General features: G+C 43.7%; 1 protein-coding gene across 4 annotated transcripts in view; it reads left to right on the forward strand.

Moving 5' to 3' along the window:
* The window catches only part of fam172a (family with sequence similarity 172 member A), a 154103-nt gene that overhangs the window by 81904 nt on the left and 47854 nt on the right, over positions 1–24345 (forward strand). For all 4 annotated transcript variants that reach the window (XM_037098754.1, XM_037098756.1, XM_037098758.1 and 1 more), the window contains exons 9-10: positions 17437–17553; positions 24201–24285. In XM_037098754.1, coding sequence (XP_036954649.1) covers positions 17437–17553; positions 24201–24285 — 202 coding nt within the window. The remainder of the gene's footprint in view (positions 1–17436; positions 17554–24200; positions 24286–24345) is intronic.

Here is a 24345-nt window from a genome sequence, read left to right on the forward strand (position 1 = left end):
AAAAGATAGTTTGAGTAGATGTCTGCATTGTGTCATGACCAGTTCAGCAAGTTGCTGTCTATTGTTTTCCACTTACAGCAAGAAAAGTTGTATCAGCCTTCAGATTTCTGAGTTTACTGTGCAAAAAATAAAGTCATGCGAGACAATTGCTCTTAAGTGATAGCAAATTAGACTCTGGTATATGAGGGCATTGGTTTTGTCTCATCTGGTCCTTGTTCTGACCATCGATGGTTTCAAATGGTCCAGCAAGCTCTTACCAGGTCGCCACGGTTACACACCCTTCACCTTTCATTCCTTAAAACACAGATATTATCATGGGGACGTAAGTGAAAATCATTACATTATTGTTGAGGTGACTATTCATAAGTCTCCTCTCACGTTTTTGTTTTTTCCAAGTGAAAAGGAAGTGTTCTCAAAATATTATTGAAACCTTTTTTTTTTTTTTGTGGGGGGGCGGTGGTTTAGATTACATTTCTCTTGTTCTGCCCCCCCACCTCTTCAGCGCGGGGTCTTTCCTGCCACTTTGTGATATAAGAAGCCAAGCTAGCTGAAGTTCATTTGAGTTCAGTGAAATCTTGAGGGATTCATCATTACATATTTACTGGCTGAGGCTGATCTTGCTGTAAGGTTCTACCCTCGTCCGATTGATCTAGTGCGCATGTTCACTCCCGAGGTTACGGGACGTGCTTCCATTTGCATAAGGCCCTGGGCAAGGTTCTTTCCACCATTGATTGGCCTGTCCATGAGCGCCCCGTGCCTTCTCACATTGATCACTTTGTTTTTTCCCGGAGACAGTGCTACACAGAGTTCAGCTGCAGCTCCAGCATATCAGACCTGCCGGAGGAAGAGAGAGAGAGAGAGAGAGAGAGACGCCGACAGTGAGCGAGGAGAGAAAAAGAGAGAGGGATAAGAAGAAGGGAAACTTTACAGCCAATATCGTGATAATTTTGAATACTTTTCCTTTGGATTTTGACACTTAAGCTGAGAAACTAACAGGCAGTTTTACGCTGTCTCTTCACTCCTTCAGCCTGTTTTTTCTTAATTTATCTGCCATAGTATGTAAACATCATGCAGTGATATACACTGCTTTTAAGGGCCTAAACAATTGCATATATTCACTTCATTAGATTTACAATGAAAACACGCAGACGACAGATATTAGCATTTCCACTTAAATATAAACAGCCCTCCGCCTCCCATCCTGTTCGCCCTCACCCTCTGCTTCAACCCTGGTCTTCTTGTCTCTGTGTGCTGTGGAGAAAGCTCTCCTCTCTCCCTTCGCTGTCTTTCACTTTATTTTCTCCTCCTCCTCCTCCTCCTGCCTGTTTCCATTCTTTTACCAACACTGTCTGCCTTGTAGCTGCCCGGACAGTCTTCCCTCTCTCCACCTACTCACTTGGTCAGCGAGGATGCTGTCTTGATTTACTCAGGGATTCCTTGCTCTCCCTACCATATTTCAGCAGCATGTTTTAATGCTATTTTAGAGTCAGAGGGTTCTGTTTTATTTTTGGGTTCATAACATAAAGACCCTGATCATATTATGTGTATGGTTGTATTTGTAATGCAATAGTTGATGAAATTGTTTTGAGTTTCTGTATATTATATGTTTGTTTGGTTTTGTGAAGGTTGAGAAGCACTAAAAGTAGGAAAACCGAAACTTCAGAGTCTGGTATTATGAGAAACACTTGTGTGTTTGCGTTTTTGATTGGAGTATGTGCACCATTGTTTGATCATCCAGCATGGCGTCAGCGGCGGCACAAGGCTCAGACTCCCATGATGCACCGCTCCTCTTTGTTCTGCCGTGTGAGAGCAGCGAGCGGCTTTGTCTGCCTCTCTCGTTCCTCTCGGCTCGTTGCCTCAGAGGCAAGGTCTCGCTCTCTTCCCTTTCCTCTCCTTCAGACCTCTCTCGCTCTTTCATTCACTCTTTAATACCCATTGGGCGCTGCTGTCCACTTCATTTGCTCCTCTCTCTGTTGTCCGTTGTCTTAAACCTTCCCTCTTAATTCGCAACGAAACTCTCCTTCACTTACGCGTTCTCGCTCTACCCCTTGCCCCTGTTTTTAAAAATGTCAAACCACTCCCCGTTTCATATTTTTTTTCTGACTCTCACACTCGTCTGAGTTTCGTTGGTCACCCTCCTAATGTCTCCTCTCTCCTACCACTTAACTCTTGTCATTTTTTTCTTCTTTTACCTCATGCCCCGGTGTATATGGTCTTTTGCATGTTCTTCACTCTTCTGATTCAGTTACTCTCTTTTCCCCTCCCCTCAACTTAACATCGGCCTTTCCATTTCATTCTTTGTCGTCTTGCTGCGACCCCTCTTTTGAGGCTAAACTCACTATCGGTTTCCTTGCACTGTTCTGTATATTTTGTCTTTCTCGACAAATTTCTCCATCCTAGACCGTCAGTTCTTCCCACCGCTTCCTCCTTCTCATAGTGTGTTAAAAATCCATCTCTGAAGTGCTGTTTTATTTTGTGTAAAAGTGGTGAATGTTTAACATCGTGATGTGAACTTCACCGTCTAAAATGTCAAATGAATTTTTTCTTACCTTGTGAAAGCATCCTGATTTGTTTCCTTTCTCTGAGCGGATGCCACATTTTTTTTTTCTCTATTTGTCCTTTTGCTCGAACTTGGCTTTCAGTCTTCTATATTCTCTTCTCCCACTGTGGTATTCCCATGCATTCACCTGCTGTGTCTGGGTGTGTCAGCTGGTTACGACCTAGGTCACCTTCACCAGAGAGGGAATACGGGCGCCTGACGTGAGCTTTGAATGTGGTGAAGATGACACGTTGACAGCTCAAATGAATGGCTTGTCACATGTCATTTTTTTCCCTCCCCCTTGTTAATTCTTCCATAAGAACGCATACAATATACGAGAGGAATCTTGAGGACATATGGGGTTGCAAATTGTCACACAGGGATCCCTCGAATTCAACGTATTCAATTCAGTTTGCTTTTCTGTGTGTGTGTGTGTGTGTGTGTGTGTGTGTGTGTGTGTGTGTGTGTGTTTCTTTCTCTGCCCTCAAGACTGTGAATGGTCTTATTCTGCTGCGAATGTAGGAGGAAGAATAAGTCTCAGGAACTGAAAGGAGGGAAAGTGTCGTTTGTGAAAAGCTTCGAGGAACAGCCAGGCGAACCCTGGTGCAAATGTCAGTGAACTCGGTGACTCTAGGGTTGAAGTTTAAACCCTCTCTCCCTCCTCTGCTTCTGTGTCTCTCATGCACGCTCTTCTTTTTTCTTTTTCCTTCAAACCTTGCATCTTCATCCACGCCCGCCTCCTTCACTCTCTGCTCTCTGTCTTTCCCCGCTTTTAAAAAGTTCATTGAATGCAGTGTTGGTATTCTGTGGTGTTTTTCGCCTTGCCTACTCCAAACCCTTGGCACCAGGGTCACAGCATTCTCTTACTGCATTTGAGAGGAGTTTTTCAGTGTCAATGCATCACCTGCAGACCATGCAGTTTATTTCCAGCACGTATTTCAAGTGTTGAAATGTAAGACACAGCAACTGGGATTTGGCGAAGGAAAAAACGGCAATTTCCTTAGTCACTTCGTCGTTTAAGTTTCAAACGCCTCACACTGGCGATTCAGCTGATCTATACCCGAGTCTATAGCCTCCCATACTTATGGAAAGCTTAGTTTGAATCTTTTATGGTGATTCTTTTTTTTTTTTTTTCTTCCATGGGTGTGTTTTAGTTATGTACCTGCAGTAAAACATATTTAATTTTTTAAGCCTGGAAAGCTGACAGTGAAAAGAGATGAACTGTTTTATGTGCCATTTTAAGGCTTTATGTGCTGTGAAATACGATGGGGGTTATGAAAGAGCAGAAGGAAGAGAGGCAGAGAAAGGCAGAAGGAGAGCGAGCGAGAGACTCCTGGTGTGGAGCAGCCTTTGATGTCTTCACTGGCTTGGAGCTGAATGCGGAACTCACTGAAGGGTAGGCCTTGTTTCATGGTGGGAATATGAAGCTGGTTGTGCTGTAAATGGAAAAAATAAAAATGAAAAATAAAACATTTGCACAATTTTTTTTCTGATGCGTTTGTGTTTGTGTACACGTTTTTATCTTCAAGCATGAGTGTGCATTTTGCTCTACAAAAAACATCTTTGTTGTCCCAGTGAGCAAGGTTTAATTTCTTCCCCTGTCATGTCACTCATTAGTTTGTTTTTCATGTCCAGATCAGTTACCAGTCCACATTGGGTGGCATGGTAATTCACACACAGTGTGCGTGTCCCTGTCTCATATATATTCTGCTTTCCTATTAGATGGCTTCACACTCGACGATTCCTCCGGACTCCTCTGACATCGGCTTTCATGCATGGCCTGCTCGCCTCTCTGCCTCTCCTTCTCCCCCTCACACTTTCTCGGCCTCGAACATTAAAAACATCTTGGTCGTGTCAAGACATCTTTTAGCCCCCCCACCACCAACACCAACCAGCTAACATGAGCAGTGCACCCCCATCCCCCATATGTGCTCCTTAACTTCTTCATCCACAGCTCCTTCCAGCCCTCTCCTCCTTCCTTTCCCCCAGTGTCTTGCTCCGTCCACCTTACTCGCTCACCCCCACCCCTGTGCCTTCCCCATGTGATGCCACTTCTCCCATAAATCCAGCCTCTTTACCCCCTCTTTTTCTCCCTCGCTCCGCTCCTGTATCTGTTTTTGTGGCTTTGCCAGGGGTGATGGTTAGTTGATTTGGTCTGATTTCTCTTTGATGAAAACACTAGGGGGCACTGCCTGTCCTTTGTTACCCCTTGCTTTCCCTTCGCAGGCTTCGATGCATGTGTATTTTTCAATGCATGAGTTTCTTCTGTGTCTGTGTGCTTGTGCATGTGCTCCTGTTTGTGTTTGTATTTTGTTAAAAAGCAGTCCCCTGTCTGTAATGGATGACACAGATCTGCATTCAGACAGACAGGAAGGCAGGCAGGCAGCAGGTCCCTGGTGGTCACCGGGGCTACTGCTCTGCACCCGTCCACACCCCCCTGTCCCTGCTTCCACCCCCTGTTTCTGTTTGGGTGAACCCAGGGGTGTAGGTTAATGAAAAGGGCTTGGACCACCGAGAGCAGCGACAGGCATCTCCCAGACACCTCTGCTCACCTCCGGCCCTCTGAGACCCTTCTCCATGACAGGCCCCCCTTTTCACTTCTCTCTCGCCACGTCGGCCCTCCTTCCCCCGGGTCACACCACATCGTCTGGCTGCCCGGTGGCCGCCAAACACAGCTCACCCAGCGTGGCACTAGACAAAGGTAGACAAACTAAAAGAGAGAGTGGGGCATTTCCTAAGTGTGTGAGAGTTTTTGTGTGTGATGGGAAAAAACAGAGAATGCATGTGAGAGTGACTGCCGTATTTATCCAAAAAGCTAGGGATTTAGACGTTGGTAGCATTTGGGTCGGTTCAGGGAAGTGTCGGCCCCCCAAAATAAAGATCTGCTTCAGACACCAGAGCGGAAAGTAGGAGACGGAGAGGACGCAGACCTTTGTTTCTACTCTGCCATTCGAGAGCTTGTTGCAACGCTCCACTTCATGCCAGCAGTGCTCTTGTTGTTTTCTGTGCATCCTATATACATACACATCCATACTAAACAATAACTGACCATGCTCTCTCACCTATCTTTGAGCCCACTGATGAATGTGATTGTTTTTTAAAGGAAAAAAAAAAACTCTGAATTATTGATTTGTTTTGGGGATTTTTTTTTTCTTTTTGTGGTAAGCAGACAGCTGATGAGGGGTGTTTGATAGTGCTAATTGGCAGCTCCCGTCCATGCAGTGTGTGGTTGGTGGTGGGTTGGGGCTGGGCGAAGTGAAGCGCTGCTATTGTTTAGAGGTGTCAAACCCAACACAGAACAAAGAGGATGGGAGAAATGTGCTGTGCTCGCCTATCAGTGTGCTGAAAGCAGCTAAAGTACGCGCACATACACACACGCGCACGTATAAATATATATTATATATATGTATGAATGCACATGTGAACGTCCATCCACACATATACACACAGGCACACACACACACACACACAACAGCACATTACCTGGAGTCATATACCCCAGCGCTCAGTCACACTGACACGCACTCGCTCATACACAAACACCTACTCGTGCACACATGCCACACTCTTAGACAAACAGCCTGAAAATGACAAGATAATCACCACATTCAAACTTACCTTCAGCTCTGGGTAAATGCCTTTCTCTGAGATAAACTAATAAATATACTGTTTTCTTTTCAAATGTTCTCCACTGAAGGCCCTAATTACCATACGCTGACAAAGACCTGACAGAGGTGTAATAGTTAAAAAGGTAATTTGACTACAAGTAGGAGTTTGGGTGGGGAAAAGGGTCAGTGTGCTTTCCCCCCACCCCCACCATCCGCCTCTCTCTTTAATGGTTTATTCACGCTTTTCGAGGACTTTTTGCATGATTGACTGACAAGGTCTTTTTCCGAAATAGCATCTTCAGTAATGAGAAATAATTGACTCCCTAATCAAAAAAAAGGGTCCATGGAATCCACAAACCCAACTGTAATCTTCTGTGGCATTTCCAGCAGAATTGACAGTCCTCATAGCTTCAGGCTCTATACCACTTTGATTTAATTGCTTTTTTTTATAAGATTAATAATATACTTTATACCGAATTGTGTGTGTATGCGTCGTATGTGCGTGCATGTTTGTGTGTGTGTGTGTGTGTGTGGGCACGCGTGTGTGCGCGAGTGTGTTCCTCAAGCTTCTCTCAGGCTTTGTTTTTAATCAATAATATCACTTGAAAGCACTTCAACTGGTGTACTACTTTTGTCGATTTTACATTTAATTCATTAAGGGAATCACTGCGGTGATTTCATTAAGACTCAAAAGTATATTACTGTGGTTGCTGGGCACACTATTTTAATAAACGACAGTATAAAACATTGCAAAAGAATAATAAAAGTAAATTATTCTAAATGGAAATGTTCATATGTTTTATTAAAGATATAGTGTCTGCTTCAGTAACAGCATAGTTATAATAATTACGATAATTATTATTGTTGTTATTATTATTATTAATATGATTAAAGTTATTTACAGTGTTTGTTTTATTTAATTTATTTAATGTGTGTGCTGTATTGCTTTAATTTGTATTACTTTTTTTGCCCGAAGTTGAAGCTTTTCATTTTTGTTTTTAACTTCGGTCTATTGGATTTTTATTTAAAGCTTGAAGGGAAAATGTTTTTGCTGTTAAATCTGCTCCAACGGAACATGGTGATACAATTCAGGTGCTTGAAATTGGTTTGTTTTTTGTCTTCCCACCAAACGTTAAATGTGCTAATTGAATTGCTTTGTATTTTCTTATACTCTACGTTAGTGTAATTTTTTATCTTTTAGTCTTATGTCTTGATTAAATTGGACATAAAAATAATAATTTCACCAAGTTTGCCTTGAGAACTGCAAAGTTTTTTACATGATTGGGCAAATTAACTTGTAGCTTCCTCCTGCCTGTCCAATTTGTAATATGGCCTCAACCCCTTCTCCCTTTCTTTCTTTTCTGACTCATCTTTCCTCTCGTTAAAAAACTGTTTTAAATCATGGCTAGTGGCAATGAGAAGTTAATTTCAGATTGTTATATATTTCCATTAATTTCACTTGGCCTTCTGTAGTTTCCCCTCCCTCACTCTCTTCTTCCGTTGAGTACAGGGGGATCACAAAGCCTGTTTTCCTTTTTTTCCTTTCCTTTTTTTCCTTTTTCGGGGGCTCTCTCTTTTCCCTGTGCCCCACAGCACAGGAGACGACTAAATATGAAGGAGTAGTGGATGATAACTGAAGGGAAGAACACTCTCTTCTCTCTTTGTCACTTTCGTTAGCATTGCCTTATACCTCTCCTCCCCTTTCTTTTTCCCCAAACTTTTTTTCCCCATTTGTCCAAGAGCGGCACCTCGTTCAGAGATGGGTCGAGTGGCCATGGAAGTTTAAACAAAGCACCTCCCCTGAGAATCAAACTCCTGCAGCTCTAAATGGACACACACACCACAAACACACACACACACACACACACACACACACCTGATTTGCCAGTTATGCGCGGAGCAGCAGGCGCCTCCAGATTTGTTGTTTTTGTTTTATCTTCCGTCTCTTCCAACCTCCCCCATTCACAGCTAAGGTGAAAAACAGTCCATCGAGATATTTGGGACGATTTCACCAATAGCGGGCTCCACCTTTTGAAAAACACCTACAGGAGCTGGACTTCATGTGTTGATTTGTGCAGGTTGAAAGTGGATTTGTATGTAGCAGCGATGTATCAACAAAAAAAAATTATAATGGGGCATTTCTTGATCACAACAATAAAAGTGACAAAAGTCACACAATTGTTAATATTTAGCTCTTTTTAAACCTCATCACAATAAATTTAGAATAAGTGAGTAAAAATTTCACATCATAGCTTGTTGAAATTTTGTCACTGCACCCCAATTTAGAAATTTTGGCTTGAATACCAACTGTGGGCTCAGTTAGTGAAAAGAATCAGTGTTTATCAGCCCCTGAGGGGGTGTGTGTGTGTGTGTGTGTGTGTGTGTGTGTGTGTGTGTGTGTGTGTGTGTGTGTGTGTGTGTGTGTGTGTGTGTGTGTGTGTGTGTGTGTGTGTGTCAGAAATGGACAGCAGTACCCGATGGATATTTAACACATTAGCTTTGGCAGAGCTGAGAGTGGTGTGAAAACACACTGATTTCCTAAGTGGCAATCATATCAGCCTCGCCGTCAGAGAGGCAGCAGAGAGCAAACATCTGTGTGTGTGTGTGTGTGTGTGTGTGTGTGTGTGTGTGTGCGCACTCCAGAACATGCATGCATATACCATTTGTGCACATCATTTTAGAAATTGATCCAACTGCTGCTTTAGATTCTTACAGTAAACTTTATAAATGTACGTTTGATTCTAAGTGAGCTAATTTAGCTTTTTAGAAATATTTTGCCTCAAATAATAATTACACTTTTATTTGTTATTATTCATTTTCTCTTTTATGAAATTCTGTTGTCTGATTTTCTTTCTGCTGTTTTCTTCATTTTTAATTTGTTCTAACTACAGTTTTATCTGATGTTCAGGCACTTTCTACCTGTGTCTTTTTTCTGTATCCAGTCGTTCTCTCTCTCGGCCTCTGTTGCTTCGTATACTCATCTGTGTGTGTCTCTCCCTGTCTGTCCGTGGTGAGAAGTCTCCTCCCTGCCAGGGTTCATGGAGCCCTCGGTTCTCCTCCATGTCAGTATCACCCTGAGTTACGGCACAAAGGTCTCAGCCTCCTCCTCCGACCACCCTTGTTAGACCATCTCGTTTCGCTCCCTCCCTCCGTCAATCCCACTCCCGCTAACCCTATCCATCGTCGTCTCCAGCCGAGAGTCACCCATCCGAAACTATGTTAAAACAGGGTCATCCCCCCGTGTGCACTTAAAGGCTGTCCCTTTAACCTGCTCTGAAATACTTATGGCTATTATTATAGCTTATAAATCATTAAGAAAGTTTAATTATACGAAAATTTCATGGTGGAAATGTGCAAGCTGACACATGGGAAGGGGAATTTAATGGGCCAGCAAGTCCCAGCACCGTGAGGGAAAATATTGAGGTTAGGTTTCTATTTTACAGCATTGCCGGAGGGTTTGGAGACAGGGAGAAAGACAAGAAAGAAGCACTTTCTGGAGTGAGAGAGAGGGAGAGAAAAGGCAAGCGGAGATGATGAGGCCTACGCTGCATCTAATGCGCAAAAGTAACTTTCTTTTCACTCTGTAGACCAAAGCTGTTAATATGGCCAGTTGATTTGGGAGTGATGAAGACATAGCCCACTGTACCTTGTGCTGGTTTTCTTAACTAAGATGTATTCTAATTAACACAAGACTTTAATTAGTCGCCGTGCCGTAATTTCACTTCGTTAAGGAATGCTGCCTAATTAGAAATTTCCATTTGGAGAATTTCTGTAATTGCCATCACTAAACAATAAATGAACATCCCTGACTACTAATATTACTAAACTTTGTCCACTTCTTTTTTTAAATTGTGTCAATATCATTTCAATGTGAACATTATATGGACACTGCTGATGTAGCTTGAGTGGAGGATCACCGGTCTTTCCACTGTGACTTGATATCATCAACGCTCACCACTTTACAGATGTTAATTAGAAATGAATTATATTCGGTTGTAGTGACTTTGAAAAGCTGCTATACATCGACACATGCGCTTGCTGAATGGTTCAGAATTATTTTAATGATAAAAATAGTTTTAAAGATATTTTAACGATAAAAAGAGTGTCCATCAAGGGAAAACCAACAGGAGTGAAGTGTTTCGGGGTCTCTTTATTATATGAAATTCCATACACTGTACAAGCAGGAAGAAAAATACTAATGTGGAATTCACTTCTGACCATGTGGACAGTACTGAAGAGAGACTCACATAGCAACATATAGCACTGTGAATAAGTAATTAAAAAAAAAATAAATGACTGCACATACCCTCATGCACGAACCGTCCCCTCACACATTAAAACTCACAAAGAACTTATTATAAGTGAACAGCACTTGCTCTGCACCAGGCTGCTGTTGTTTATGAGCACTCACTTGCCCACGACCCCATTTGTCCCTCCCTTCTTCCCTCCCTCCATCCCATCCTCCCTGCTGTCTCTCTCTCTCTCTCCCCCTCTCTCCCTCTCCTCTGTCCTCCCTTCCCGTCTTCCTCTTGTTTTCCAATGCGGGCACAAGCGGGGCGAAGCACCCGCAGCCGGCAGGTTTCCTGGCACACCGCTCCTCATCCTCTGCCTTTTGTTTCCACCAGTGGACAACCATTCTCCACTTCTGCTGTGTCAGTAAATATTTATTGGCCTTCCTTTTCCTCACCGCCCCCACTGATGTTGGTGTGTGTCTGTCCGCTGTACATGTGTGTGTGAGTGTGTGTGTGTGTGTGTGTGTGTATGTGTGTGGTTTGCATGTTTATGCACACATAGAATCCTCCCCGACACGTACACAGACACACACCACCTCCCACTACCCTGCATCCGGTGCTGTCACTCACACAATTCAGCAGTGCCCCTTCCTCACCCTTTCAGATCTCACCCTGTCTCTCCGCCCACCATCTTCCTCTTTCTCTCTCCGTCCCTCATCCTCCCTCCATCGTGCATGTGTCAGCCAGCCGCGAAAGGAAAGAGGAAAGAGAGGAGGAAGTTATTGCAGTTTTCTCCTGCTCTCTCCCTCCCGCCCTACACACTCACGATGACTGGAGTTCATGCACTGGAGAGTCAGAGGGGAAAAACCCTGCAAGTAAATGCATGTGACCTCAGTGAGCAAAACTCCTGCACACTCCCACAACACTGAAAGATGCACACACACAAACACACTCCCTCTGGCTCCCTTGGGCCCTGTGGCCTCGTGTTAGAGAGGGCTTCCTTCCTGCGGTTAAGACAAAGGAAACTGGGGACCGACGGGGGACCTGGGACCGCTGCTTCAAAGCCACAGGAAGCGCTGGTGTTGTCTCTTCCTGTGGAGGGTGTCGGAGCGTGGGGGGCCAGCTGCCTGTGTTTTCACAGCCAGGGACGAGTGTGTTTTGTGTGCGTGTATGTGTCACCGAGAGGGTAGGTAGAGTGGCTGAACACACTGCACTTCCAGTCCGATCCACCCCTCCATGACCTGGGATCAATTGCCAGCAACAGAAGTCACACAGAGATAGTAATAAGAGAGATAGCACACAAACATAGTCCCTGTGGTGACTCCCCTAGTCATTAAAAGTCAAATCCAGCTGAGGATTATCAACATAACCGCTGTGTATCTGCAAGTCTATTGTCCTCATTGATTTATGATCGAGGAAAAAAAAATCACTTCCAGAGCATCAGTCAGTCTTTATGTTTGTTTTTCTAGCCCTTGCCACTATCTTTGCAGACTCTACACATGCTTGCAATGTGTACATGTCTCTGTGTGTGTTTGTGTTTGTGCTCCTGTTCCAGTGTTGGCGTGTAGGGATTTATGGGGGTGTATGTGTTAGTGTGTCTGCGCCATGTGTTTTCCAACCTTCCGGTGTGCACCCGCATACATGTTTGTTTGTTTTTTCTGTGTTCGCCCTGGCTTCTGTGATGCTCTCCTCTTAGTCTCTGGCAGCAACAGGACAGTTAATCAATCAAATATTTAAGCAGTGCTTCAGTGCTCAGTGGGTAGTCCTAGATTATCTGTGGCTGTTGGCAGTGCATGGCGCAGCCACATTATAAGCCTCGTCTCTGACTGGCATCGTCACGGGGCGCTTCTTGCTCTCTCTCTCCCTCCTCCTCCTTCCCCTTGGCCTCTGCTCAGTCTTTACTCACTCCCACTAACACTCATACATTTTGTCCTCTTTTCCATTCTCACTCATTTTCTGTCATTCTCGCTCTATCCCTTGTTTTCCTTTCTCTTGTTTGCCGCTCTCTATTCGCGCTCTCTCTCTGTGTATAATTGTGGCTTTTCACATTGACTATCTGACAGTGAGCAAGGCCCCTTAAAGAGCTCTCATCTTTCTGTCTTTGCCTGTTTCTCTCTTTTCTCTCGCTCTGCATTCTTTCTAGGGATAAGTCTGCCTGTCTCCCCACAGGGATCTCCATTGTGGATTACCATTCAGTTTTCGCCCAATTATCTAGTGGCTTTCGCTGCCTTTGACACATAATTATCAAAGGCCTAAATAATTGTCTTTATTATTGCCGGTGTTTAGATGTAGCGTCAGCGGAGTAGTCGCGAGCAAAGGGAGCGTCACGGGGAGAGGAGAGAAATGAAGTATTTATCTCGACCAGAGATTAGCTTAGCATGCTGTTAAATGATGTCTCGTCGCTTATTTCAACTCCTCGTCCAGATAAATAAACATGATTAATATGCCCCCTACGTTCCTCCATGCACACGCCCCACGCTTTACATATACACACACCGATAGCATATCACATTTTATGTCAGTAGTGAAAATAAGATTATGCACAACAAAAAGTATAGCAATTAGCTGGCTTTGTAGCAGGAAGCAGCTTAAGGTGCTAAATACTGTACTTTGCTGAGGGCCACGTGAGAGGTCATGTACGAGATACAGGGGTTAGGGAGAAGTCTCGGTGGATATGTTTGCGTGCGCCTGTGTTAGAGTGACTCCAAATGCGCAGAGGTTGGAAATTTCATAGACCTTGTGAAAAGCTGGGTTTAGTAGAATTGTGCCAACCAGGGGGTCAGAAATCTGTGATGTTTGCGGGTCTCTGTAGCAACCAGGCCCTCTGCAGAGAAATCAGAAAAAGAAATGGTTCATGAGGAAGAAACAGAGCACGATGAAGGGGTAGAAAGAATTCAGTTCATTCAGAGTTTAAATGTAAGTGGGTGGGAGTAAACTCAAGTCCACGTCACCGGCGGTGACTCAGCATCATCATCATCATGGTTTAGAAGAATGTAAATGTGTTTGCAGTAAAAATTAAATTCAAATCACGCTGAGGGACTGTGTTTAAAAACCGTTTTTCACAGAAGTAGGTTAAGAATTTTCTTTTTTTGGTGTGTCACACTAAATTAGGATGTCAAAATGTCCTTGATAATTGAACTGAATAAGACTGGTTAGCCTATTACGGTTCAGAAGTTAGATGACGTGCATCAGACTAATAGTGAACATTTCATCAAACTTAAGCTTCTCCGTGTGTTTTCAAGATGGTGAACGCCAACTTGCTTCAGGGATGCTGTTCTGAAGCTGGCTCTGTGGTCCGTTCTTTCTATGAAATGAGCCAAGGGGAAAGAGAATTTTCCTCAAGGGGATCAATAAAGTCTTCAAAAATATTCTTTGTTGTGCTCATCTGCCTGTCCTTCCTCTCATCTGTCTTGCTTTTTCTTCTCATTTCTTCCCTTTCCCTCCAATAATACTACTTTTGATATCCATTCAGTGTATGCCCTTGTGCCTTTCCTTTGTTGAATTTTTTTTTTTTTTTTTACTCTCAAGCCCCCCACATCCAACCCCCACCCGAACTTTACTCTGCACATCCAGCTGCTTTAGCGTTAAAGGAAAGGCCAGCAGAGAGGCGGCAAATGGCTCAACATCTGTGTGTTGGTTTTAGCTCAACAAGTATTTCCACATGTTTCTCTTCCTTTTTCCCTGTCCGATACGAGACTGATCACAACAGCTGGCCTGTTTCCTTGTTAAAGCTGCAGTCTGCGGTTACATAGTGGATTAGCACATTTGAGATTCTGGATAAAAATGGCTAACACTAACTCACATACTAACATGGCATAAAAATTACAACATGATGAGTCATATGATAGGACTGCTTACATCGCTGCTCACTTGTGGCTTTATGGGTCCGACTTGTTTTTAAGTTAAACTTGAGTATCACCCACCTTGCAGAAGACACGGACATGCTTAGATCCAGCTCTCAACATGCAGCTAACCACAGTTGTCATTGTGGCTTGTAAAACATGAGAAACCCAGTGGTGTCAAAATCATTGTGGTTGAGGGCCACACTGCATAGAGCACTCTCTCCTTGAGTCATTATTTGTCAACCTATTACCCCAACTGTTACCACAGCCAACCATATGTTTATAGGCATTGCGGCAGTGAGAGCTGTCAGAACGAGTGATTGATATAGCCAGTGTTGGGAGATGGTGTTCTGCGCTCTTTAATCTTCGGTTGAGGCATCATCAAAAAGACAGACTTTGTTTGGTGAGAGTTCCTGATTTATTTTCCCCTCGTCATTTCAGCGGATATACAACAGCGTGTGAGTAAAATCACAGCACATCATGAAACGTTGGTTAGGAGGGAAAAGTAGTTTTGCTTTGTAATTGAAACCAATAGGATTTAGCTACCAAAAGCATCCAGTGGTTCTGAATCTAATCATTCTGAATGGCTGCTTTATGATTTCCAAAGGTTTCGTTATCCCATTTTTTAAGAGAACATTTTCTCCTGTCATCTGTTGGCTTGATGAGACAGTCTGTCTGCACAACATTAATCATGCACTGTCTAAATACTTGAGTCCAGTATGTAAGTTCCAGACGTGTCCATCAGCACCACCAAGACCCAGATTCACTCCCACCTTACCAGCTGTGCTTCCCTTTGTACATACCTTTATCTTTGTCCTAGCACTGTCAGTCATTCACTTGCATCTCCCTTTAACAGTACTCTCATATCTGCACACATTCATTCCCACACACACGCACACATCCATGCCTTTACCGACATACATGAAGACATGCACACCCACACTTCCTCTGGTTGGCTTTATTAGTATTCTTGTTCTCTCTCTTGATTCCATCTATTTGCACATCCTTTGTTATCCCTAAAGTACTTTGTGTGAAAAGTGGCATGCAAAAATGATTTTAGAACAAGATAGACTCCTTAATGAAAAGTTGGCAAATACAGTTTACTCTGGCACCAGTTGCAAAATTTTATTATAGTTCTGTGACAGTTTTAATATACCAGTGACATCCTGTGAACCATACGCATCTTAAGTACATTTTCCATCCAAAAGAAAAAAAAATGTTGGACTCAGAAGGGGTATATGATAGGAGCAAGCAAAGACCTATTTATCAACTTTCAAAATGGAAAAAAAAATGCTTTCTGCCCAGACTTTGGATGGATGTTTTTGACTGGTCTGAAGTCATGTGCTTAGCGCTTTCCACGGCCAGTCAGTCCACTGCCTCCTGTTTCCTGGCCTCTGCTAGCAGCCCTTATACTCAGGGACTGGCCCATTTGGCTAGTGCCAGAAAACAGGACCTTGACTGACACCTCCAGTTTTAAAAGGTTGACTTTGCTACTCCCACGGGCCCAGTTTCTGCCAGAGGAAAGCTTTTCAACCAAGCGTGGATGAGGGTGGAGTAGAGAAAGGAGTGTGTATCTCTGTGTGTGTATATGATGGTATGATTTTCTGTGAGCCAGCAGATGTGTCTGTGCATACATTTGCAGTGTATGTCTTCTTTTGTTGTCTATCCTTACTGTAGTAGCACTTTTTTTATGCTTGTGGTTGTACCTCCCCTCTCAATCTGCTCTATCCTCCGCCCTGGTGAAGACGCTCAAGTGGAAGCCTTATCAGCTGTGTGATGTATGAGTCCTTAGAGTCTTAATAGATTCAATTTATCTCTATACACTCCCACTTTAATTTGGCTGGGCAAGGGAGGATGTATTCAAATGCCCACTGTCATTTTGATGTACAGCCAGGCTGCCAGAGCTCGCTGACTATAGATGACCAGTGTTACATGTCTGTGATTGTGTATAAGAAGGGTTGATTGATCCAGCCTAAGCCCCAGCCTGAGCATCAGATTTATACTGTAGCTTTGTACTCAAGCATCAGCACTATTTTGTTTCATTGTGCTTGGGCTTTGCTTGTCCAGTGTTTATCCTATTCTTACATGCAAGCATCAGCTAAGACCTGATATTCCAATCCCTGCCTTAGTTTTAACATCACCTAGAACTACTAACAAAGTGCACCAAGCCATAAACACCATATCCATTTTAAACCTGACCGAAGTCCACAAGTCCAGTATACTGAAAAGTTTTCCACCTCCCCTAGATAAAACTTAGAATGAAGCTCTGATGCTCCAATTTGTGAGAGAGTTGATTTTTGAGCCAGATACTGATGCTTTGCGATAGCTGGCTGACCCAAACTTAGGTTTTTCTCAAATTAGGCTTTTAATGTAGTTAAAATGTTGGTCTCTCCATGCTCGGCACCATGTGTAGATGACCAGGCTCTCATGAAACTTAGTGCTATTTTGCAGCGCTGTGCTTAATCCCAGTCTATCAGTCCCTTCCCCAGCTTCACTATTCGTATACAGTAAGTGATTGTTAACCTATTGTTGCAAGTCCTGTTTCCTATTCTTTCCATTTTATCTTAAAGCAAAGCAGAGTGAAATGGCTCGTTCCCAAGGCCTGACTGCTGTACTCCTTGGGGTAGGACCAGCGGTGTGGGAAGTCCATTGTCGTGCAGTAACAAGTTCTTTGTGTGACATTTTCCTCGGCGTTGACATTCAGAGGGGAATAGGAAGATGGGTCTGTGGACGCTACATTCTCTGTGACATGTGAAGGGAAAGGGTATTAAGAATGGGGACCGAGGTATTTGAACGTGCACAGGGAAGGACATTTGCACAGAACGTGACAAGGACACGATATGGTGGAGCAGCTCTTTCATATTTCACTTTGTAACATTATGCCATACACACGGTTGAATCTCTATCTGCCGGTACAGAGCTGTCCACTGGGCCATTACTATCATGGTCCGAGGAATAGGCAGTATATGTTGGACAGGGAATACATTTTTTTTTTTCTTGGCAAGTATCTACTGGAGCAATAAGTACGTGAAATTTTATTTTTCACGTCTACACACAATCAAAAAGCTGATTTTGTCTCAAAAGGATTTCCTATTTATTACAGCATCACGGTTTCTGTTGCTCAGATGTTGTCTAAAACAAGCATTCTCCTCAAAGCTGGCTGTGTCATTAACATGCTGCATGGATGATTAACACAAATTTGCTTTTTGTGGCAGATGAATCAGCGGGAAATGCAGGTGAAGAACAGAGTGTGTGCTGTGGCTCTGACTGACTCGGCTCACAACATCTGGCTACAGGAGACCAGCAAAGGCACGCAAGACTGGATGCAGCAGGTGAGAAAACCACACAGGCTCAAATGCACAAACACATGCTGAAGCCAAACAAAGGCACTGCAACCTGTACAGGAGTCCATTCCTGAGCTCACCATCTCATCATGTAAATTCTCCCAGCGGTGGGCTGAGGTCTCTTAGATTTTGCTCCTCTCTAATTTCACCCTGCACAACCCTGCTGACCTACACAGGTACCCCTGACCAACCGCTAGCCTTAAAAGTCATGGAGAACCATTGTTTGCATGTTTTCCTTCTCTGTCTTTTTTTTTTCTTTTTTTTTTTTTTTAATCAGCCCCTTCTCCTTTTTCTTCCTGGGTCCATGTCAATGAATAACTAAGACAGTTAACCCTCGGTGGTGCATGTGTATGTGGCTGGGCATCCATATGTGCGTGCGTGCATGTGTTTATGTGTGCAGGTGGGTAAGCGTGTGAGATAGAATGCACGTGCACATGTGCATTTGTGTTAGCTTCATTTTAGCACTTGCCCTTTCTGGTGTGACCTCTGCGCCATACGCAGCACCTGGGCTCACTCAGTATGCACATACAGATGAGGACCATCCAAGACCAGAGCTGCTTGAGAGCCAGAGATGCAAATGTCATGCACACACACACACTCTCACTCACAGCCACACACACCATACCTTTATTTGTATTACATCCTCTTTTATATCCCTTGCCTTTTGTTATTGCTATTTCTGTCATCTCCACTTGCGCGTGTGTGTTAGGTTTGTGTGCATACGCGTGTGTTAGTTGTCTGTGAATGTGTGTGTGTGTGTGTGTTGGTTTGAGTGGTGGGGATTCAAGGTTGCACTGGCCGCCTTCTCCTTGTCGGGCATTTCCTATTTTTGATTCATCCAAGGGATGTTCGGGACACAGCATAATTGGAATGTTAAGTGATTTTCTATTTGTGATGATTACCCAGAACAATAAATCTGAAATAACCTTCTTTGTCCGGCTGGAGGAAGGGGACAGGCAAGGATTCACTGTTTTTCATACTCATTAACCCACACTCCTTTTTTGGGCTGAATTAAGAGAATAGCCTTACTAATTAAAATGATTTTTTTCTTGAGGGAAACAGTGGCACACCTATGCTTTGCCATGCCCTTCTCAATGATACAACAAAAAATAAATAAATGGAGGAAATGTATACACCATCTTTTTTTCTGCCAGTTTTCCGTTAGTTCTGGACTTTTCAATGAGACAACTCATTACTTGTTGCTAATTCCAAGCAAATGTGTATACTCAATGTAATTCTCTCAAGAACCACTGGATTCATTATGTAAATCATTGCATCAGCTGTATTTAACAGCAGCAAAAATTATGTGTTTTATGAAATCCAAATTAACTTTAATTGAATTATCAGGAATGCAGTGTCGATGCCTATTGTTCTTGCCAATCTGTTGAGAGAATAATGGGTACTCACAGTACCAAGTGTTTGACCATTTATTGTCTCTTCTAAATTACTGTCAGATGAAAACCATTAGTAGTGATAGGCATTAAATCAATGCCAAGTGGTGAGATATACATTATTTTTGTACATGTTAACATCAGATTGAGATAGAGGCTGAAGGTAAAAAGAGTCCTATATTTCAAAACTAATAATGTCAGTTGTGTTACTCATATTCTGTATTTCATCACATTAGTGTCTTCTGGGCATGGATGGCAGCACTAGTTATCAAGCTCCAGGGTCAGCATGTGGATTGAGGTGAATCCAAAATCTAATCTGTCCCAGTCATTTACATTAGAAACCAATGCTGCGTATGTGCTGTGGTTCCACCAAAAGGTCAGAGTCCCTTTATGTTCCACCCAATATGCTAATCCAATGGCTCTCAGCAAGTGGTTTCTATCATTGGCTTGCTTTCCTGATGTTTGGCTTTTAATGATCATACAGTCTGACCGTACATGCACTTGTTGGTGGAATGCAGAAGATGCACACACATACCATGACAGCTAATGCATATAATGCTGCTTTTTCAAAGATATTAATACTCCATACACAGCTGGGTCTTGAACGTAAACAACACTTGCATTGCACACTAAGGTATGGGCATACACCAGACAAACACACACATACACACACACACACACAAGGAAGGCAGCCCAAAAGGTGCTGGCCATCACAAAGGGGGGCTGGCAGTGAACCTGAATAATGCCCTGGGTGGTGTATAAATATGGGTGCCCGTATGAGTGGGTGCATGTGAGGTCGGCACACCCCAGCAGTGCACTGCTCTGTTCTCCTCGGTCAGAGATAATTCCCTCCCTCCAGGGTTCAAGAGGTCACTGGATGGTGGGACGGAGCGACGGAAAGAGGAGAGCAAAAGAGAGGAGATGGGATTTAGAGATCACCGCCCACTGGGCCGGGTTATATAGACCAAATGGGTCAGACGAGGGGCAGCTGACGTCACTGCCAGGAGACAAAATACAGAGTGAAGGTGAGAGAAATGAAAGAAGGCTGTGAATAAGCAGAGGCAGAGATAGAAAGACTCATCCATTGAGTGGGACAGAAAAAGAAATAGGCAAAGAAATAAAGTATGAGAAACGTTCAATTATTTAAATCCCGTTGACTGCCGCCGAGAAGGCACAGGGCAAGAGCTGTGGAAAAGAAAAACAAAAAGACAGGTAGGATATGAATGGAGTGAATACAGATGGAAGAGAGGAGATGAAGAGATGTACGTGGAGATAGATGAGTAGCATAGTGAGGGGAAGTGAGTGAGAGAGAGAGAAATGCGAATGATGGTGTACAGCTGGCAGCCTGTCACAGTCTCCAAGGTGTCTCCTGTCACTGTGCTGGCCTGCTGTCACACTCTAGTGGCCTGCCCAGAGCACACACACGCACAGGCATACACACATACACACACACACATACAGAGTACACTATGGTCATGAATAAACCATCCTAATCCATAGAGATTATACAGCAACTGGAGGAGGTGGGAGAGAGACAGACACAGAGAGAGTGAGCAAGAATTGATACTCAGGACTACTTTCTGAGAAGTTCGGTTGCAGGCTGTCATGTGTGTTATGGTTTAGTAGACTTTAGTACACTTAGCACAGAGTTTCTATCATGGGACTCAGTCCTATGTGCCTTCAAAGAGAATGGGTTGCCGTTTTACGCTTAAATGGAGCATATGATTGCAAATATACATATGACACATGATAATATTTGCATTTAGATCTGTATAACAGTTTCTAAATCAACATGATGATCTTATAACTCATTTTATTATTCAGTCACTTTCTTTATCAAAATTGTTTTACATTCAGGTTTTGCACATAATAAAACAACTCTGTTAATAGATTCTAGCATGTTTTCTGTTATTCTCTGTACAAGCTCTGGATGGTTGGGAGGATGCTTCCCTTTTTATAGGCACCATGTGTATTCCTGTGACTCTAACTGTGTAGTGGATATGGACACCTATGAGAGACCTATTTTGTCCTCATGAAGGCTCCATTAGATCACCCTGCCATCAGCTGAGTGCAGTGTTTTGTGTCCATTACTCTCTGTGAGTGTGTGTGCATGCGTGTTTGTTGTTTATGTGAGAGAATCAGGCTGCCTTCCACTCTGACTTGCAGTAGGCAGCAGGTGGTGGATTGCTCACACACACATACACACACACACACACACACACACACACACACACACACACACACACACACACACACACACACACACTACAAAAAAGGTTTAAAAGCATCCCTCAGAGATAGAGGGGTAGAGCTGACACCTGCTTGTCATTTACACCCTCAGAGTACACTGTTAGCTTAATGGTTAGCTTTAGCACTTAGCATTAGCACTTAGAACTAGCCTCTAACTCACCACTTTGTTTCTGCATGATGTTGGAGATGGGATTTAAGCTAAACAAAGTGCACTGTGTAACAGTGTGTTCTGGTATGTGTGTGCGCATCCAGTACAGACCAACACACATGCACACACACACACTCACATACACACACACACACACACACACACACACATATGCACACATATGCACAGAGCAGCAGAGGTGGGGGAAGAGTCAAATCTGTTTACATGTTTGTTTCTCTGTCTGCCTTTAGTTCAATGGCACCATTGATCGGCGGACGAGCTGCTTGAAGTGATGATGCTATGCATCAGAGGCAGCCGATGTGATGTGCCATCCTTTTGTCACGTCGCCCTTCTCTAATCCCAGCCAGCAGGCCTTGCCTTTATGTGACTGCTGTTATGCCTGCGGTCTCCCACAGCACTGGGGCTGTGTGTGTGTGTGTGTGTGTGTGTGTGCGTGTGTGTGTGTTTGCGTATTAATGCGAGAGTTTGTGTGCACATGTGTGTTGTTGCCTTGACAAATCTATTCAAACCCCGGCCTCCCTGCCTCCATTGGTGGTGATGGTGGAGGTGAAGGGGGAGGGAGCTGGGTTCTTTGAAAGACTCCCCTCCTTCCCCTCGATCCAGCCGCCTTCAACCCACTGCTCCACAGCCCAGCTGACATCTTCCTTGAGACAGACTGAATGAATTAAAGGAGATACAATGAGACACTTGATGTAGCAGTCAAGGAGCCCCACTGCTTCTGTGCCGCTCCACACCGCTCTGCCCTCAAGCCCAGGCTCAGAGGAGTGCACATCTAGGGCAAAGGAAAAGGATCTAAAAATACACAATATGCCACTGTTTACCAAGATGACTTGTCAAATTCCCCCAATGCCAAACCCCCCTTCCTCCTCCCCTCCATTCCCCCCTCATCTCTCTGTTGATCGTACCTCAACCTCTTGTGCTATACCCCTTATGACTTCTTGCGCTTTGAATGACAGGGCTGAAGAAATTAGATATAGAGGAAAAGAGTGAAAGGGCATTTGCACAATTTAAGAGGTATATTCAATGCAAACTTTGTCTGATATTGATATCTTTTTATTGGATAGGAATGGATCGCTTATGACCTGAACGGACCTTGTTGTACACATTTCCCAACTGAATTGTGTTTACTTACTTGTTGACATTTGCTAAGGTTTTTGCACACATGGACCAGATGTTTCATCATGATCATCTCTCACAATCCGCAATTTTTTTTCAACATAGGACAAAAGAAGAAGTACAGTACATTCAGTACATTCAATATGCCTGTATAACTTGACATTTTCATACAGAAATACAGCATAGCTCGGAGAAGGTTTTGTCTGTGTGTGGGTGCTACTTGGTGGAAGATAGCGTTGCAGAAGTTTGATGTGACCCTGGATTTTTTTACATTTAAGTAATGTGTGTGTGTGTTTGTGTTTGTGTGTGTGTGTGTGTGTGTGTGTGTGTGTGTGTGTGTGTGTGTGTGTGTGTGTGTGTGTGTGTGTGTGTGTGTGTGTGTGTGTGGGTGTCGAGTCCCTCCTCTTTCAAGGCCTTGGGAGTCAGGGTCACCAAGTGCAAAAATGCGAAAGCGAGCGTGTTTTTTGAGTGTGCATTTGAGTCTGAAGGGTTCACAACGTTACACATCTTTATGGGAGACCCCCCGCACTGCAATCACTGACCCACACACACAAGCACACACGGGCATGCACAAGACTGTAATGACTGTCAGGGGGCCAGGGTGAAAGTAAACAAGGGCAGATAAGCAGTGATTCAGAAGGACGCCAGCTGCACATTCTAATCTCTTTACATTTTCTCTTTCTTCTATTGAACTTTTATCTTATCTGGGGAACGTCTTCTCCAAGCATTCCTTCTCAGCCTCCCTCTATCCCTCGCTCCCTTTTCCCCCTTGTTTTTGCACTAACCTTACAAGCCACAGCATACCAATCCTCATCATGCAGTCAAAAGGGAAAACACACTTTGATATGTTGGCTGTCGGCTGAAAACAGAGAATAAAAAAACTCAAAGCCTGGGAGAAGTGTGTTGTTTCGTAGAATGGCATTGATACACTTGATTAATTGTACATAAGAATTTAAACATACTATGCTTAGAAGTACCTTGTAGGTAGAAAGAGGGAACGGCACACAGACAGGAAGATGAAGACAGCAAAAAAAAAAAAAAAAAACAGATAAAGAGGTCCTCTCCTCTTTCTGACAGTAGAGTTGTCAACCGCAGGGGGTTTGAGAGGACTAGGGGTGTTTGTGGGAGGTTATGGGTCAGCAAGCTGGGCAGACACCCTCCCCCAGGGCACCCACTGATCTTCCATGGTAGAAGGCCTCAGCTCTCCACCACAAACAAACGCCAAGCTGTCTGAGCAACATGTCACAGAGCTTTTAATTGCTTGTTCCTAACCCCCCTCCCCCCACCTCACTACGCCACACACACACCTCTTTCTCACTTATTGTCTCTCCCTCTTGTCCTCCACACCTGTCCCCCTTGCCTCCCATTTTTGCTCCCCCTCCTCTCCCTTTTCTTTTTCCTTGTTTCTGACATCTCTCTCTGTTTCATATAAACTTTCTATATTTCCATGAAGTAAAGAACAAAACTTTCATAGCATCAAGGAAAAATATCTTTGTGTTATACACTTTTAAATCATATCCCCTCCCTTGTTATATTTCCATCTTTGAGCTTATATTTCTTTGCGTTTTGCAGAGTAATGCTGCAGGTAATAGAGGATGCTGGTTTCCATAAATTTATTTCTCTTGCACAACCCCCCACTGCATCTATTGTTGTAGAGAATCTGTCCAGCAAGTTTACAATTTATTGTCTCTTTTTTCCTCTCCCTGCAGCACTGTTGTAACTGGGTATCGAGTCCAGAGCCCCTGGACACACCACTGGATCCCATGCTTCCAGACTGCCCCCGAGTCTCTGCAGGTATCAAATAAACTGTGTATAAACACACTTAGCAGCAATTACATTAGAACTCAATATCTA

Source organism: Acanthopagrus latus, chromosome 5, assembly GCF_904848185.1.
Source record: "Acanthopagrus latus isolate v.2019 chromosome 5, fAcaLat1.1, whole genome shotgun sequence".
NCBI lineage: Eukaryota > Metazoa > Chordata > Actinopteri > Spariformes > Sparidae > Acanthopagrus > Acanthopagrus latus.